This window comes from Dermacentor albipictus, unplaced genomic scaffold (genome assembly GCF_038994185.2).
Source record: "Dermacentor albipictus isolate Rhodes 1998 colony unplaced genomic scaffold, USDA_Dalb.pri_finalv2 scaffold_11, whole genome shotgun sequence".
In the NCBI taxonomy this organism is placed as follows: domain Eukaryota; kingdom Metazoa; phylum Arthropoda; class Arachnida; order Ixodida; family Ixodidae; genus Dermacentor; species Dermacentor albipictus.
Genome location: NW_027225565.1, coordinates 1,323,059 through 1,341,504, shown reverse-complemented (window position 1 = coordinate 1,341,504; position 18,446 = coordinate 1,323,059). Strand labels below are relative to the sequence as shown.

General features: G+C 50.0%; 1 protein-coding gene across 1 annotated transcript in view; it reads left to right on the top strand.

Annotated features, from left to right (window-relative positions):
* The first annotated feature begins 203 nt into the window (after window positions 1-203).
* LOC139051354 (nose resistant to fluoxetine protein 6-like) overlaps window positions 204-18,446 on the top strand; it is an 89,772-nt gene continuing 71,529 nt past the window's right edge. Inside the window, exon 1 of the mRNA XM_070528374.1 lies at window positions 204-297. Coding sequence (XP_070384475.1) covers window positions 204-297 — 94 coding nt within the window. The remainder of the gene's footprint in view (window positions 298-18,446) is intronic.

Sequence of the window (18,446 nt, the reverse complement as noted above, 5' to 3'; positions counted from 1 at the left end):
TTTGCAAGAATGTGGAAGTCAGTGCGCTCACCGCTAACGTTAACCAAGCTGCTCAAGGAAAAAAAATCTTTAAAATGATGTAAAATATAATCTTAAGATCTATGCTCTTCGGTTGTCAGACCTCTGAAAACCGAACAATGTGGGTCTTAAAGTTATGCATTGCACTGTCTCTTTCTTTAACGTTTATTTTTTAGTTGAAAGGGATGGCAGTTACTCCGGAGACCCTGTCGTCGTGGTGGGCCGCCGCTCTGCGCAGCTCAGACCTCGGACTCCAGACGTGGGAAGTCCAGCAAGACCGTGAGGCGACGTTGAGGCAGGGCCTTGACGTTCCCCCGTGGGAGACCTGAGCCCGGCTCGCGTTAAACCTTGCCGAACGTACAAGAAAACTGTATCCATCCATCCACCAACAGCTTGGCTTACGTTAGCTGGGACACACAGTAGGGTATAGTGTTTTTAATTCTACAGCACCTAGCTCCACCGTACCTTTTCACTGTAACATTATACAGTGACAAAAAAGAAAGGAAAGGGCACGCGCTGAGGATCCGTTTCCGATTTTAACGCGTTTAGGGTACACCACATGAACAGTTTCGTGCAGAAAACGGTGCAGGCTACAGTTACGTGCCCCCATTTACAAATTGAAGCACCTAAAACCCAGAGCATGCAGTGAACTGCACCGACAATGCTGAAGGGGTTATCTGAAAGCTGGATACTATCTCGCTGGCATTATTCAAATCACTGACACATGGAGCAGAGACGATGGCATATGACATATGACATGCATGTTGGTTTGCGGTTCTGAGTGCTTCATTTCGTTACAGCGGATTTTTGGTTGCTTACGCCATATTCAACGAGGTGCATCAGAAAAAACCACCAACTCCGTGGCCGATGAAATTGTGGAAGAGGTACATGAGGTGAGTATATTACATGTGCCTGATTGTTTCATTTTTCTTCCGGATGAGGTAGTTCGAGCCTGCTATTGCCGAAGGGACCAGTGCTTGCCTACCGAGAAGTCCTCAACAAATAAAAAAGTAGTTGTGAAAACATATTTGGAACGGGTGTTGCAGGTTCGAGCACATCGCTTCATATGTTCACCATTGCTGTGAAAGCGCCATATAATAAGATAACGAGGCGCTAATGCTTCGCTACCCGCTGCTTCACACGTCGTGCTTCTTCTGAATACCAAATGCAGTAAGTCTGCCGTACAGGTAATTGCTAGCTGTAATAGAGCTACTAATTTGAGCCCTTGAAGATCTGATTTTATGCAGTCTATCCTTTTGCTACGAATTGTTATCCGCCAGGTCCTCAAAGGTTTACTTGAGTCACTGGTTCCTGGCACTGGTCTTGGTCACTGGCAAATATGAGCAACAATCTGCTCTGATCGTTACTCTGGAGTATTTCCACTGCATCGAAGCGGGCCCGTGCCATTAGCTGTGCGGCCGCTCAGAAAATTCCACGTAGTCACAACTATACGTACTTGCTGTTGAGGTATGAAAGTCAGCCTCAAGCGTAACAAAGGAAAGCATTAAACCGCGGCACATAGCGAAATTTCGGTTATGCGCTGAAAGTTGTTAAATGTCCTCTGGGGAGCGTTCTACGGCAAGAATTTTACACGTTGGTTCATTAATAGCCTAGATAGAAATATTTCAGTACCGCGAACTCATGGCTTCAGCAGGCGAACGACACCACCAACACAGACATTCTCTCCACTTGCACCTGTCTAGCCTTCGCAAGCGAAATTTCTTCCCGGTGTTCTCCCATATCGAAGCTGGAGGATCTCGAGCGCATACGGGGGTATACGAGCACATACCCCCGCATACGAGAAATGCGGGGGTCACGGGCCCCCGCATTTCTTATTGGCATGGCATGGCATGGCAAGAACTTTATTTGGGTCCAGAGAAACTAGGGCCCGAGGGCAAAAGCCCCCAGGCTAAGTCGGTGGCTCCGCCCACGTAGGCACCGGTAGGCCAAAAGCTTTCCCGATGTCGTGAGCTCTCCGGACGGCCAGCAGTTGATCTTGGAGGACTTCGCTGGATATGCGCCGACTCCAGTCCTCCTCACTGTTGAGGTCAGAAGCCCTTTGGTTGGGGCACAGCCAGAACATATGATCAAATAGGCACGGAGTGTGTCCACAACGTTTACATTCCGCGGGAAAATCCTGGTCAATTTTGTTAAGCACAAAAGGTGTGGGATAAGATTTAGTTTCAATCATTCTTAATGTGACTGTCTGAGCTCGGTTGATTTCTGAGGGGGGAGAGGGAAAAACCTCCTGCAGTTCCTATAGTGGGAGGTGATCTCGTGAAAAGGAATAAGTGGGTCTTCGTAGGAGCCGCAGTCACCCTGGAGCAGTTCTTGATCTTCCGCGTGGCATGTGAGATCTCGCACAGCAGAGTGAGCTTGCTTGTTAGGATTGCAGCCATTGGGGCTGACCGAGTGGCCCTGAATCCTTGGTGATGAGTTCGCAGTGTAAGTATGAGTTCTATGAAATTGGTGTGACGTGGCTGTAAAGGGGCCTTAAAATGGTCGCTCTAAGGTGCGTAAAATCGGTATAATAAAATTATGACGATGACGTATGACGTGTACTATGAACATTAAGCTGCATTTAAAAAGAATGATACGATGGATAAAAATATATCAGGTTATAAGATATGCTAGAGCACTACTGCCTCCAGGCCCTTGTGCTTCAAGGGCTCTAAGGAGGGCACAAGTCACATCGGTAACGGTAATAAAACATGGGTGTTCAGGATTAGAGTGCAGCATAAGGAAATATGTAAAGCTGATGTATGATCTCTGCAAGTGGAGCGGCCACTCACTCGATTCGGCATACAAGCTTTCAACCGGGCTTGTTCTGAAAGCGCCAGTGGCTAAGCGGATACCTAGATGATGGACAGAATCCTTAAGGAAGGGCTCCTTAGAGCCCTTGAAACACAAGGGCCTGGAGGCATGTGCTATGGAAAACAATTATCGCAGCAGCATCTTCTGGAGCGAGGATGCTCTACGAATTTAATGGGCTTATAACGTGTAGCATGACATCATTTAAGAAGTTGAGGACTGCCTTGTGGTTAAAAAGCGGTTCCTTACCACGAAATATAGCCGGGTGTAGAGGGATGTAATAACGGTATGCAAGCGGAAAATGTTTCTTTCCGATTCGGCTTTCCGACACTCCAACAGGACGTGGAGGACGGTCAGCCTCTCCCCGCATCAACTACAGGTTGGAGGTTCACTTCCAGTAAGCAGAAAATTATGGGTGCTAAATGTGTGTCCTATTCTGAGGCGACAGAATAGGACATCTGTTCGCCAAGATTTTGTTGGCGAGGGCCAAAAACCTAACTGGGGCTTTATAACGTTCAGTTTATTATTTGTTTGCGCGTCCCACGTGCACTGCCAGTGGTTTCGCAGTTGCTTTTGTAAGAAAGGCCTCCGATCTGTGACAGGCACATCTGCGGTAGGGTTAACAGCTCGCGATGCGATTGACGTGGCCATCTCGTCCGCCAGAACGTTACCTTCGATTCCCCTATGGCCAGGTACCCAGCATATTATGATATTCTGGTTAGATGAATACGCTTTACACAAGACCGAATAGAGTTCATTAAATACGGAATTTTTATGTTTACTAAGTGACAATAAGGCGTTCACGACGCTTAGAGAGTCTGTATAGATCGCTGCTTTTGGAAGTTTGATTTTCTTATTTGCTTCACAGCAGAGAGTAATACGTAGCCCTCGGCCGTAAAGATGCTTGTTTCCGAATGCAGTACATCGGATTCCGAGAATGATGGGCCGACTGCTGCATAGGATACCCCCGCATCTGACTTCGAAGCGTCTGTGTAGAACTCTGCGCAGGAGTGTTTGTACTGAAGTTCTAGGAAATGCATTCTGATTTCGGCCTCAGGAGCATGCTTTGTAACTTTTTATAAAAAGTATGTCACAGTGTATCACCTGCCACTCTCAAGGAGGTAAGAGCTTGATTAGGTGCATTAGGCGATGCTCCCAGAGTGGGACATGCATTTCATCGCTAAGCTCCTTCACACGCAGCGAGAAAGGCTGTCTTATAGACGGACGGTTGCGGAAAAGTGCAGCGCAAGTCACATCGGCAACGGTAATAAAACATGGGTGTTCAGGATTAGAGTGCAGCACAAGGAAATATGTAAAGCTGATGTATGATCTCTGCAAGTGGAGCGGCCACTCATTCGATTCGGCATACAAGCTTTCAACCGGGCTTGTTCTGAAAGCGCCAGTGGCTAAGCGGATACCTAGATGATGGACAGAATCCAGCATCCTTAGCGCGCTCGGAGCAGCAGAGTTATACACTACGGCCCAATAATCCAATCGTGACCGAATTAGGCTCTTGTAGAGATTCATTAGACACTTTCGGTCACTGCCCCACGTAGTCTTAGATAGAAGTTTCATTAGGTTCATTATTCTTAGACATTTTTCTGTCAGATATTTGATGTGTGGAATGAAAGTGAGTCTATCGTCAAGTATAACACCTAAGAATTTGTGCTCTTTGTTCATAGGTATCTGTTGTCCACACAGTTCTAAGCAAGGATCCGGGACCAGGCCTCTCTTTCATGTAAAAAGAACACAAGAACTTTTGTTAGGATTGATTTTAAATCCGCTTTTCTCTGCCCATTTTGATACTTTCTTCAAGCCATGCTGTACCTGTCTCTTGCGCACACTGCAAGGTTACAGGCTTTAAAAGCTATTTCAATGTCGTCCACATAGACAGAATAAAAAATAGCTGGTGGTAATGAAGCACGAAGCGTGTTCATCTTCATGATAAAGAGCGTGCAGCTAAGCACGCCTCCCTGGGGTACACCAGTTTCTTGTTTCTTGCGTAAAAGGACGTGACAGTATACATTGCCGACTTTCACTCGGAATGTACGATTGGACAAATTGCTTTCTATTAGGTTTAGCATATTATCATGGATGCCCATTTCTAACAAGTCTCTTAATATTCCGTAACGCCAGGTTGTGTCATACGCCTTTTCCATAACGAGAAATATCGATAAGAAGAACTGTTTATGTATAAATGCGTCCCGGATGTTTCCTTCAACACGTACGAGATGATCGGTTGTGGAGCGCCCTTCTCGGAAGCCGCACTGATAAGGATCAAGCATTTTGCTCATTTCAGGGAAATGGATGAGTCGCCGATTAATCATTTTTTCAAATACCTTGCAAAGGCAACTTTTGCAACTCTTTTTGTGGTGCGAAGTAAAACAAAGACGCGCAGGCATTCGGCTTGTAGGTTTTATTATTTCTCAAAACTTTACTTGGTATATTGATGCGACGGATAAAAAAAATAACTGCTGTTGTGTTGAATAATTGTCAAATTCACGTGACACTGCCAGTGACGTCACAACATGGTGGACTACGTAGGCGCACTTGCGCGATTGACGCCGACTCTCCGACTGGGAGCGAGGCGCCCACAAGGAGAAAGACAACCGGCGTTTGGCTTGAAATTTATGCTCTTTCCGCGGCGCGTAGTGGTGTAGAACTTTGTAGGCTCGATGGTTAGCGCGAATTGTGTACACTACGCCTGTGAGTTCGATATGGTCAGACCCGGTGAGGGGCGCTATAAAGCGGGGAAAATGCTAAACTGGCTTCACAAGAAATTTACCAAGGAAAGCCGGAAGGAAGGGATGGAATATCAGTACAAGTAATAAAGCATGGGGAGATGGAGCGGCAAAATGTGAAGGGGTTATTGATATGCGGACGAAGTACTGCTGATAGAAATAGCCCGTAAAGTCTGGTGCACCAAAGACTTCGATGAATGCTAGCACTACAGTCTATGATAAAGGTCACGTGGAAAATGTGATCACAAATCTACAATTGCTTTAGCTTCTATATCATAAGAAGCCAGCAAAGACACCAAGTACAGCATAGCGGAAACAAGGTCTACTTATTTATTGAAGTAAATAAATTGTGGATTAATGGAAATGATAGTGAACGAAGCAAACATCTGGCCGCAGATGGGGCACGAACCCACGTCTTTGAACTACGCGTGTGATGCTTTTACCAATTGAGCTACCGCGGCGCCGTTTTCCCATCCACTTTCAGGGGCATCTATATTTACCCACTAGAACTGAACCTGGGAGTGTTAGCCAACGTCACACCTCCCGACCATGACGGCGGATGTGCAGCATCCTTTTTTTTTGTCGCAGGTGTGATCTTTCTGGGTGAAGGCAACTGGATAATGAATCCACACATGGTACTTGAATGCATCAATGCTACCGGATTGGAGACCTCGTTTTGTAAAGAACGAGAAGACAGGAAACCGAGGGCCTCATTTTTATTAGTCATATCATAAGGAGAAAACAAAGATACCAAGAACAGCATAGGAGAAATTACATGCACGTATTAATACAATCAAATTAATCATAAATTAATGGAAATGCAAGTGGATTAAAGAACAGCTGGTCCCGCCTTACGCGTGCGATGATCTTACCAATTGACCTACCGCGCTGCTGTTTTCCCATTTGCTTTCTGGGTTAATTGTGTTGATCTACTAGAACGAAATCTTGGAGTGTTTGCCAGCGTCACACCTCGTGGCCTTGACGGGGTATGTGAAACATCCTTTTTGGTCGCACGCTTCACGTGTACGTGATCTCTCTGGTTGAAGGCAACTACTTAAAAAACCCGCACAAGCTACCTGAAGACATGCATCAATGCCCATACACCCATACAACGCGTATAGTAGCTTTAGCCTATCAGTACTTTAGTTGAGTATCAGTATTATACTTTAGTAGTATTTATTCAGTATATTTTCGGTCTTATAATTGCTTTAGTCCTATCAATACATATTGTCACGTGGTGGTGACGTTGAAGAACACAGTAGCAATACTGTGATAGACAAAACTAACTTTTATCGGGCGAACCTGTGCTCACAAGAACAGGCTACACATTTAACTCAACGATAGCGGCGAACACGGTCGGCGATCGTCGAAAATCTGACCAGCGGGTCAAGCGCGTCGGCTTTTATACATCAGTCGTCGAATGTTCCAGAGTAATCGCTGGGACCCGCGTGCCTTCCACAAAGTTCTACCATAGAGAAAGAAATTTCAACAACAGCGGACACTCCCATAGAGCCCAGCGGCCGAATTCACTGTAGCACACCAAGCGGATGTTATTGACTCCTTCCGGTTTCGGGTGCGCGCGTTTTGAACACCGGTTGGTACACGCCGCGCCGGCTCCGCTGCTCGGCGCGGCATTCATTTTTTTTTTTTTCGCTTCTGCTGAACCTCGCGTGGCCTTGGCGTGGAATCGTTTCATTATTAAGTAGAAACGATTGCGATTGACCTTTACAAGACTGCGCCGAATCTATCAGGTGCAATTTCATGAAGAAAACGAAAGACGTCTTCAGAAATGATGAAATGTTTATTTTGCTCTATATAAATGCTCTTTCCGGGCTTCTTCTGCATTCGTCCAAAGTTGTGGCACCAGGTAAGCAGCAGTCGTTGCCGTACGATGCTCCACCGGATGCCATCAGCTGAAAGAAACTAAATTACAAGCATGCTATCATTTCGGTATATTGACCCTAACAGTATTGCGTGTAGAGGCGAAACGTGCGTGAGTGGTGAATGAGCGGCATTACAGATAAATTCACTTTTACGTACATTTCGCAGCAAAGACTTCTCCCAAACAATGCCACAACATCTGAACATCCGATTTTCAAGCACCCCTCCTTTCCCGGGCATTATTTCCTGCACTTTAAGTGCACAAATACACGGGTGACTGCGCGTTTCCAAAACAACTTGGCCTCAGTCGTCACGGTGGTACGCCAAGCACACAAAGGTGGCTACAACACAGGCTCAGCCATACCATGTTACACACTCGCAGAATGCCTCCTAATCGCTATCAAGTCAGACTCGTGGGTGCAAAGCCTGTTTTCAGTCGCTCAGAATACATAAATGTCATGTTCTTGAGCTCCTCCGTGTTTTTTTTTTTTACGCGTCCTGCCGGCGCATGCAACGCTCCCGTGTTATCACTCTCGGCAATCACGCGTCGCGTTTTCGAGAAGCATGAGTACCGATATAAGGTATATATTGTTGCAGGGCTATAAAATGCGTCACAAACTCGTCCCACTAAAATTCAGTACACGCAAAACTAACTATGGCCGGCTTGCTTTTTTGCTAACAGCTTCACAACCCCAGGCGCCTGAAGCAAGCCTCAAGATATCCAAAAAAGTTACCAATTAAATTACAATACTTCTTCGGGTCAGAGAATGCGTAAGATTCAGTACACGCAAAACTAACTGCAGCACACAGCCGAGCTGCTTTTCGCTAACTGCACCACTACGCCGAGCGCGGCCACTGCGCTTGAAAAGTACCCCAAAAAGTAGTGAAATTAGTTACAATAATGTCTTGGGTCAGAGAAGGCACCAAAACTTGGCCCGGTAAGACTCGGTACACACGAAACTGCGTCACACGGCCAAGGTGCTTTTCGGCAGAAAGCCAGGTGCGGCGAGCGTGCCCAAAAACTACCGAAATAGGTTATAATTATGCTTGGGCTCATAGAAAGCGTCGCAGACATCTCCCAGTACGAGTAATTAACTCATATTAACTATGCTTGGACTGCGGAGCTGTTTTTCGATAACTGCGTCACTATATAGGTTCAGTTTTGTGCAGCAAGCCTAAATGTGCTTGAAGTGCGTCGCAGAGTGCAAACAAAATTCGTCACCTTGCTGTAGTTCAGTAGTGCAGCGGTGCCGCGTCGAAATGCAGACGGAACACAAGAGAACGCCGGGAGCCCAAAAAACGGGCTACATCCAAAAGAGACGGGTCACCGAGCACGCGAGCTTCACATGCGCAGCCGGCCTCGCTCACTCCTGCGGCTTGTCTGGCGCATGACGTATGCACGCGCGTCTGGCGTGCCGCTAGCTTGTTGCTAAGCAACGCAACAAGAAGTTGCAAAGTATAAGTTCATTTACACGCAAAACTTTTTCACTTTTAGTGGGGAGGAATAACAAAAATAAAACGTTGTCTAGAAGTTTATTTCAGATTCTTTTTTCTCTGATGCTCGCGTCAACTAACGGATGCTGTTGAAACTAGGCGGGACGTGTTTCCTGTTGCCAGCTTTTGAAGAGTGTCCCCTCTTGTTGAATTTCTTTCTCTATGGTTCTACATTATTCGCGTCGCGCACACATGCGATCAGGGGCCGAATCTTATAACGGTTCGGTTGGGGAACCGTTCCTTTGGCCTCACCTGATTGGCCAAAATTTTTATTACGTCACAGGTCGTCAGAGGCAGCGGGGCGGTATCGCAATTTTCGAATACGTCACGCATCTGTCAATCATCTTCAAAGCGAACCGGTCGTAGGAACCGGCGAAGGGGTAGTCCGCTTTGGGTTCCGTTTCTGTGGCTTGGCTTTGGCTTGTCACCCTGGCCGCGCGCGCCGGTCGCGCGACCCCGGAGACACGCGGGCGTCGCGCGCGCGTGCGTTGGTTGCTTCGGAGGCTATGACTTGCCTTCGTCGTCTGCTTGACGTTCCTCTTTCGGTGTCGACCACGGCTGGAAGCGCGATACGCGTTCGAAGAAGTGACAGATAATGAGTTGCACCGCCCTTGCTGGCTTTCTAAGTAAACCTTTTGCAGGCTACGCAATCAAATGTAGGGGACTCAGGTGCAAGCGTACGAGTGGCCATTCCACGCAGAGGAAGGAATATTGCGCGCTGCGGTTCATCGCCACTGGCCTGCAGCTCCCAGAGGTCGGTCGGACGTGAAGCATTCATCGGAATGACCTAGATCTCTGCTGCCGACACCATCCACAAAGTTGCTCTCGCAATTACTGTGTTGGCCGGTTGAAGGGGTGGGTCAGCTTTCCCGTGACCTCAGCTTTAAAGCCAATGCCAAGGAGATATTTGCATGGTGAGATCGAATTCTCAGTGCTATCGCCAGCGTGAATAGCTTGCAGATCGCCGTTCAGCAGTCAGAAGGGTTCAACCTAGGTTGGTTTAGCACTTCCATCGTTCGGCTGATAAAACTATACAGTCAGGACGGAAAGATATTGTGGAGATCTCTTATTTGGCTGCCTTTATTTCTCTGGTTCGGGAGTGCCGCACTTTGTTACACAATTTTACGGCACAGCGCGCACCGTCAGCACCACACTATTCGATTTGACTTGGCGCAGGCAATGCAGGGCCCGTGTATCGTAATGTTCGATTTCAAGTTCCATTGCTTTTATCATGCGACGCGCCGTGGGGCTTATCGCAGGGACAGCGGCAGCGCGGCGGCGAGCGAGTCATGTCCGAGCCGATGACGAAGGGCGAAAAAAGATGGAAAATTGATATAGTCGGCTAGTAAAGGTGTCCCTAAGAACCAGTTCACGGTTTTGTCGCGCTCCCTACTTGAGAAATGCCGGTAGTGCGTTCCTGTTGCGTGCATCCTGCGAGCTCCTGGTAGCAGACGACATAGCGCTGCGCTCTACCAACTCATTTACGCTTGCGATACCGCCTGTCGGCTGAGAATAAAAAAGAATGACATTAATAAATTACTTCTGCATTGCGTAAACGCCCGGCACCACACGTTTATACTTCAGAACTTGGCGTATAATATTAAATTTATATTTTACATTTATTTAGCAAGCGGAAACATTCTGCAATTCCTCGATTAGCTCGTCATATAATGACGTACACTTCAGAGGTGGCACCCTCTCATCTACTGGTCGCGTCCTCCCCTTCTTCCACCGCCGGCTTGGGAGTGGCACATGAAGTGACGTAAGTGGCGAAGCGAACGGTTCGTATTCCGAACCGTTATAAGATTCGGCCCCAGATTACACAAGGTTCGGTCAGAGACAGCGGATAGAAGCATCGATAACATTCCAGAAACTTCTTTTACATGCAGGCGCGTCCTGCGCTGTGCGGTAACATTTGTTAGGCGGTAAAACGTGTCTCCTGATAAAGACAAACAAGTACACGTGTCAATACCCCCCCTCTTATTAAAGCATCGACCCGATGCTGCCCACAAACGAAAGTAATAAACACTCGTAGCAAAGAAAACAACAAAATAAAAAAAATTCGTCAGCGTCCGTAAAAGGGTTTAAGACGCACCACGTGGACCACTTCAGATCGTGCGCGGCGCCGCTGTGAATGCGAAATGCCGTCTGGCACGACCTCATAGTCCAGTGCGCCAATACGTCGGATGACCTTGTAGTGTCCGAAATAGCGTCGCAATAGTTTCTCACTCAGTCCTCGTCGGCGTATCGGGGTCCATACCCAAACACCGTCGCCGGGCTGGTACTCGACGAAGCGTCGTCAGAGGTTGTAGTGTCCGCTGTCGGTACGCTGCTGGTTCTTGATCCGTAGGCGGGCGAGCTGTCGGGCTTCTTCAGCGCGCTGCAGATAGGTAGCGACGTGAGGATTCTCCTCGTCAGTGACGTGCGGCAGCATGGCGTCGATCGTCGTCGTCGGATTCCTGCCGTAAACCAACTTTAACGGCGTGATCTGTGTTGTTTTCTTGCACCGCCATGTTGTAAGCGAAGGTTACATACGGCAGGACCGCGTCCCACGTCTTGTGCTGAACATCGACGTACATCGCTAGCATGTCGGCGAGGATCTTGTTCAGGCGCTCCGTGAGACCATTCGTTTGCGGATGGTAGGCAGTTGTCCTCCTGTGGCTTGTCTGGCTATATTGCAGAATGGCTTGGGTGAGCTCTGCTGTAAAAGCCGTTCCTCTGTCGGTAATGAGGACTTCTGGGGCACCATGTCGCAGCAGTTTCGCCACTTCGGCTGCGCTGCCTTTTGGTAGAGCTTTAGTTTCCGCGAAGCGGGTGAGATAGTCCGTCGCCACGACGATCCACTTATTCCCGGATGTTGACGTCGGAAACGGCCCCAACAAATCCATGCCAATCTGCTGGAATGGTCGACGAGGAGGTTCGATCGGCTGTAGTAACCCTGCTGGCCTTGTCGGTGGTGTCTTGCGTCGTTGACAGTCTCGGTATGTCTTGACGTAACGGGCGACGTCGGCGGTCAGACGCGGCCAGTAATACCTTTCCTGTATCCTCGACAGCGTCCGGGAGAATCCTAGGTGCCCAGTGGTTGGATCGTCGTGTAAAGCGTGCAGTACTTCTGAACACAGCACTGATGGTACAACAAGAAGGTAGCTGGCGCGGACTGGTGAGAAGTTCTTCTTCACAAGCAGGTTGTTTTGTAGCGTGAACGAAGACAACCCGCGCTTAAATGCCCTAGGGACAACGGCGGTGTTACCTTCCAATTACTCGACGAGGCCTTTTAGCTCCGGGTCTGCTCGCTGCTGTTTAATGAAGTCTTCAGCGCTTATTATTACAAGGAAGGCGGCGTCGTCCTCGTCGTCTTGCGGCGGGGGATCGATGGGGGCGCGTGATAAGCAGTCGGCGTCAGAGTGTTTTCTTCCGGACTTGTATATTACGGTGACGGCATATTCTTGCAGCCTGAGGCTCCACCGCGCCAGCCGTCCTGAAGGGTCCTTTAGGTTAGCTTGCCAACACAACGCGTGATGGTCGCTACGACTTTGAATGGCCTGCCATAGAGGTAAGGGCGGAATTTTGCTGTAGCCCAAATGATGGCGAGGAATTCCTTTTCCGCTTTTGACAGCGACCGGCTAGCATAAGATATAACCCGTTCAAGTCCGTCTTTCCTCTGGACTAGGACGGCACCGAGGCCTAAGCTACCGGCGTCAGTGTGGATTTCAGTATCGGCGTCCTCGTCGAAGTGTGCAAGTACCGGCGGCCACTGCATGCGTCGTTTGAGTTCTTGAAATGCGTCGACCTGCGGCGTTTCCCACTTGAACTCGACATCACATTTCGTTAGATGTGTTAGTGGCTCCGCGATGCGTGAAAAGTCCTTGACAAAGCGCCTATAGTAGGCACACATGCCAAGGAACCTGCGCACTGCCTTCTTGTCGATTGGCTGCGGGAACTTTGCGATGGCAGCTGTCTTCTGCGGGTCGGGGCGTACCCCAGATTTGCTGATGACGTGGCCTAGGAATAGAAGCTCATGGTAAGCGAAGCGACACTTTTCCGGCTTCAGAGTGAGCCCTGATCACTTGATTGCCTCTAATACTGTCGGAAGCCGCTTAAGGTGATCGTAGAAATTTCCGGCGAAGACGACGACGTCCTCCAAGTAAACAAGACAGGTTTGCCACTTCAATCCTGCTAAAAGCGCGTCCATCACGCGCTGGAACGTTGCAGGCGCCGAGCACACTCCAAATGGCATAACCTTAAACTCATAGAGGCCGTCTGGCGTGATGAAGGCGGTCTTTTCGCGATCCCTTACATCGACTTCTATTTGCCAGTAGCCAGACTTGAGGTCCATCGATGAGAGTATTTAGCATTGCAGAGCCGATCCCATGCGTCGTCTATCCGTGGGAGGGGGTATACGTCTTTCTTCATGATTTTGTTCAGTCAACAATAATCGAGTTCCGTCCTTTTTCTTCACTAAAACAACTAGAGACGCCCACGGGCTCTTCGACGGCTGGATGATGTCGTCGCGCAGCATTTCGTCGACTTGTTGTCTTATACCTTGGCGTTCTCACGTCGAAACTCGGTAAGGGCTCTGGCGGAGAGGCCCAGCGCACCCTTCGAATATTATGCGATGCTTTGCGACTGGTGTTTGTCGAATCCTCGATGACGTCGAAAAGCAGTCTTTGTATCGTAGAAGCAGACTTCTGAGATGTTGCCGCTTAATCACGGGGTGACTTGGATTTATGTCGAGGTCTGGCTCGGGAACTACGGTCGTCGGGGTAGATGCGACGGAATCCGAGAGGACAAACGCATTGCTGGTTTCCAGAATTTCCTCGATGTATGCGATCGTCGTGCCCTTGTTGATGTGCTTGAACTCCTTGCTTAAGTTTGCCAGTAACACTTTCGTGTTTCCTCCGTGCAGTCGAGCGATCCCTCTTGTGACGCAAATTTAACGGTCGAGCAGTAGACGTTGGTCGCCTTCGATGACGCCTTCTACGTCAGCGGGCGTTTCGGTGCCGACCGAGATAACAATCCTCGAGCGAGGCGGGATGCTCACTTGATCTTCGAGCAGACTCAAGGCGTGGTGACTACGAGGGCTCTCTGGCGTTATCGCTTGATCTTCCGACAGCGTTATTGACTTCGACTTCAGGTTGATGATTGTGCCGTGTTGGTTCAGGAAGTCCATGCCGAGAATGACGTCTCGTGAACACTGTTGCAGGATAACGAAAGTGGCAGGGTAAGCCCGGTCATGACTGGTAATTCTTGCCGCGCAGATTCCAGTCAGCGTGATGAGGTGTCCTCCAGCGGCCCGAATTAACGGGCCTTCCCATGCAGTCTTAACTTTCTTCAACTGGGCTGTGATGGGTCTACTCATGACGGAGTAGTCGGCTCCTGTGTCTACTAAGGCGGTGACTGCGTGGCCGTCGAGAAGCACGTTGAAGTCGGTGGTTCTTTGACTTCCGTTACAGTTAGGCCTTGGCGTCGGATCACGGCTGCGTCGCGTTGACCTGTGGCTGATACGTGGCGTCGTCAGGTGGTCTTTCGTCAGCGTATTCTTTGCTTCCAGTCTTCGTCGGGACGGCGGCGTGTCGTTGTTATGTCGTCGAGGCAGTCTCTTCGTAGTCTTCGTAGGCGGCGGAGGATCTTCGTCAGTTCGTCGAAGAGCAACTGCACCTCCATCGGTTGCTGCTTTTAGTTTTCCGGATATGGACTCACGGATCGGCCCCCGGCTGGGCCAGTGTATGCACGGTGCTGCGGCGACAGGTAGCGGCCTTGTGACGGCGAACGGGACGGTCGTCGAGGGCTCCACTGAGTAGCGGCGAGGTAGTCGGCGATGTCACGAGGGTGTTCACCTTCCCTCGGGCGCTGTGCGTTGACGGCGAATCCTCGCAATCCCAGGTCGCGGTATGGGCATCAGCGGTACACATGGCCGGCTTCACCGCAATGGTAGCAGGGCGGGCGGTGATCGGGGGCGCGCCAAATGTCCGTCTTCCTCGCGTAGGTGCGCTGGGCGATGGGTGGTCGTGCTGGCGGTGGACGACGGAACGGCGGCGTGACAGAGCCCTGTGACGGCGGCGTAGGTAATCGCTTCTGGTTGGCACTGCGGTAATTGAGGTTGCACCTCAGGAGGTCCCAGCGATCGCTGAACCTCATATTTCACGATGTCAGCGATCGAGGCTACTTGAGGCTGCGACGAAGGCAAGAACTTGCGCAGTTCTTCGCGCACAATGGCCCATATGGTCTCTTGGAGATCAACGGAGCCCAGCGCTTGGGTGACGCACTGAGGCCTTAGCACTTGGCGGTTATATTGCCTAGTGCGCATTTCTAACGTTTTCTCAATAGTCGTAGCCTCTGTCAGGAACTCAGCTACGGTCTTCGGTGGGTTTGGGATTAGTCGGGCGAAAAGTTCTTGCTTTACGCCTCGCATCAAGAAACTCATTTTTTTCTCTTCGGACATTTCCGGGTCGGCGTGCCGGAAAAGACGGGTCATCTCATCTGTGAAGATGGCGATGGTCTCATTGGGTAGTTGGCTTCGGGTTTCCAGCAGAACTTCGGCCCTTTCTTTGCGGACAACGCTCGTGAACGTCCTCAGGAAGTTAGTGCGGAACAGGTCCCATGTTGCAAGGGTGGACTCTCGGTTCTCGAACTAAGTCCTCGCGGCATCTTCCAAGGAGAAGTACACATGTCGTAGCCTATCCTCAGAGGTCCCGTTGTTGAAGGTCGAGATCCTTTCGAAGGTTTCAAGTCAGGTTTCCGGATCCTCCGACGTAGCTCCACGGAAAGTAGGGGGCTCTCTGGGCTGTTGAAGTACGATGGGTGACACTGGGGCTGCCATTGTGGTTGCCTTGGCCACAACCTTCTTGGTCTTCTTAGGTAGAAGTCCATGCTCCGGGGCAGCTGTTGAAGACAGCGGCTTGCTCGATGGTCCGTGACTGCGTTGGTGCTCTCTTTACGGTCCGAGCTTGGATCACGGCTTGTCGGGGGCGTCTGGTGCATAGACGAAAAGCACCTCCACCAGATGTCACGTGGTGGTGACGTTGAAGGACACAGTTGCAATACTGTGAAAGACAAAACTAACTTGTGGGCGAACCTGTGCCCACAAGAACAGGCTACACTTATAACTCAACGATAGCGGCGAACACGGTTGGCGATCGTCGAAAATCTGACCAGTGGGTCAAGCGCGTCGGCTTTTATACATCAGTCGTCGAATGTTCCAGAGTAATCGCTGGGACTCACGTGCCCGCGTGCCTTCCATAAAGTTCTACATTATTAACGTCGTGCTCACATGCGATCAGATTTCACAAGGTTCGGTCAGAGACAGCGGATAGAAGCATTGATAACATTCCAGAAACTTCCGATACATGCAGGCGCGTCCTGCGCTGTGCGATAACATTTTTTTGGCGGTAAAACGTGTCGCCCGATAAAGACAAACAAGTACACGTGTCAATATAATAGTTTAGCTTGTTCTCCGTAGTTTACAATATAACAACTGCGGCATTTTCAGACGTGGATTTTAGAGAGATGACGAAAGATAGAGCATAGATTTGTCATTACCAGGATATCACCAAATCTGCGAGTCCTTTATTCAGAAGCAGATTCACCTAAAAAGAACCAATGAAGACACAATTGCAACACCTATGGATGGATGGATGGATGCGAAACTTTAATAAGGTCCTGAGGTACGCGACTCAGCGCGCTGCGGGCCGCTCCCACGTTGGGACAGCCAGGCCTTGCCCGACCGCCGCATCGTGGGCCCTCTGGACAGCCCATAGTTGCACCCCAGCATCAGGGCTCTTGATAGCGGAGAGCCACTTTTCTTCATTGATTTCTTCTGTGCCTCGTAACGAGGGGCAACGCCAGAGCATATGATCTAGGCTAGCGATGTCATTGCAATGCCTGCAAGAACTAGTGGCATAGGTGTCGGGATAAATTTTGTGGAATAAAGCCGGGCTGGGATAAGAGCCTGTTTGCAGTAATCTGAGGGTCAATGCCTGCGCTCTATTTAACTTCTTGTGTGGAAGGGGAAACTCTCTCCTGCCGAGATAAAAGTGCTGCGCAATTTCGTTATATGTGGTCGGTTGATCTCTATTCTCCACCGCTGCGGGCCGGCGTTGGAGTTCTCCATGGTCGCGGAAAGTGAGACCTCGCGCCTTGGAGTGGGCCAGCTCGTTGAGGTTTCTGGGGCCTCCCGTGATGGATCCCATGTGAGCGGGGAACCACGTGAGAGTGTGGGTGGTGATGATTTTGCCGTCGAGGATGCGACAGGCTTCCTTACACACGGCGCCAACGCTGAAGGCGCGGATGGCTGCCCTGGAGTCGCTGAAGATGTTGGCATGTCCGTCATCCAGGAGGGCCAAGGCAATGGCCACTTGCTCCGCCGCACGCGACGACGTGCTTCGTATCGAAGCCGCGTTAACGGTTGAACCCCTGTGGTTGATTGACACCACCGTGAAATTGTCGCTGTTTCCATACTGGGCCGCGTCAACGAAGCAGCTGCCGCCAGGGAGTTCTGTTGCGCGGCGTAGGAGCGCCACCGCTCTGGCCTTTCTTCTTTCTACGTTGCGCTGGGGATGCATATTGCGCGGGGCGGGCGATATGATGATATTATCTTTCTGCTCTTTCGGTAGGCCTTGGTAGGCGTCTTCGACAGTGGCCGGGGGGACGCCCATCTCAGTTAGGAGTCGTCTGCCCGCCCTGGTGCCGGAGAGCCTGAGAATCTGTGCTCTTTCTTGTGCTTCTGCAATCTCTTCCAGGGTATTATGAATACCCAACTGCAGGAGTCGGTCGGTGCGTGTGTAGTTTGGTAGTCCGAGCGCGCTCTTGATGCCCCTCCTTATCATGGCATTTAGTTTGTCTCGCTCGGCCCTCTTCCAGACGTGCATGGCCGCTACGTACGTAAAATGGCACAACAAGAAAGCGTGGACTAGCCTTAACAGATTCTCTTCGCTCAGGCCTCTCCTTCTGTTAGCTACCCGCCTGATTAGACCGATGACGCTATCCGTCTTCTTTGCTAATTTGTGAATGGTGATGCTATTTGTGCCTGTCCCTTCGAGTGTCATTCCCAAGATTCGAATGGACGCGACTTTGGGAATGGGATCTCCGCAACTGGTGTAGAGATTAATGTCAACTTCAGGGGACGGTTTCCAGTTCTGTGGCTTGCGGCCCTTTCTACTTGGGCTGTAGAGAAGGAGCTCCGATTTCTTTGGGGAGCACCGGAGTCCCGTGTTGGTTAAAAAGCGCTCTGTAGTGTCGACAGCTTCCTGGAGAGCGGCTTCGACTTGTCCGTCACTGCCACCCGCGCACCAGACAGTGATGTCATCCGCGTAGATCGTGTGACCGATGCCCTGGACCTTGCCTAGATACCTTGAGAGGTCAACCATTGCGATGTTGAAGAGGAGTGGTGAGATGACTGATCCCTGGGGGGTGCCTCTTCTACTCAGCTCCATTGTCTCCGATTCCAAATCTCCAGCCTTGAGGATGGCGCATCGGTTGCTCAAGAAAGACCTGACGAAGGCA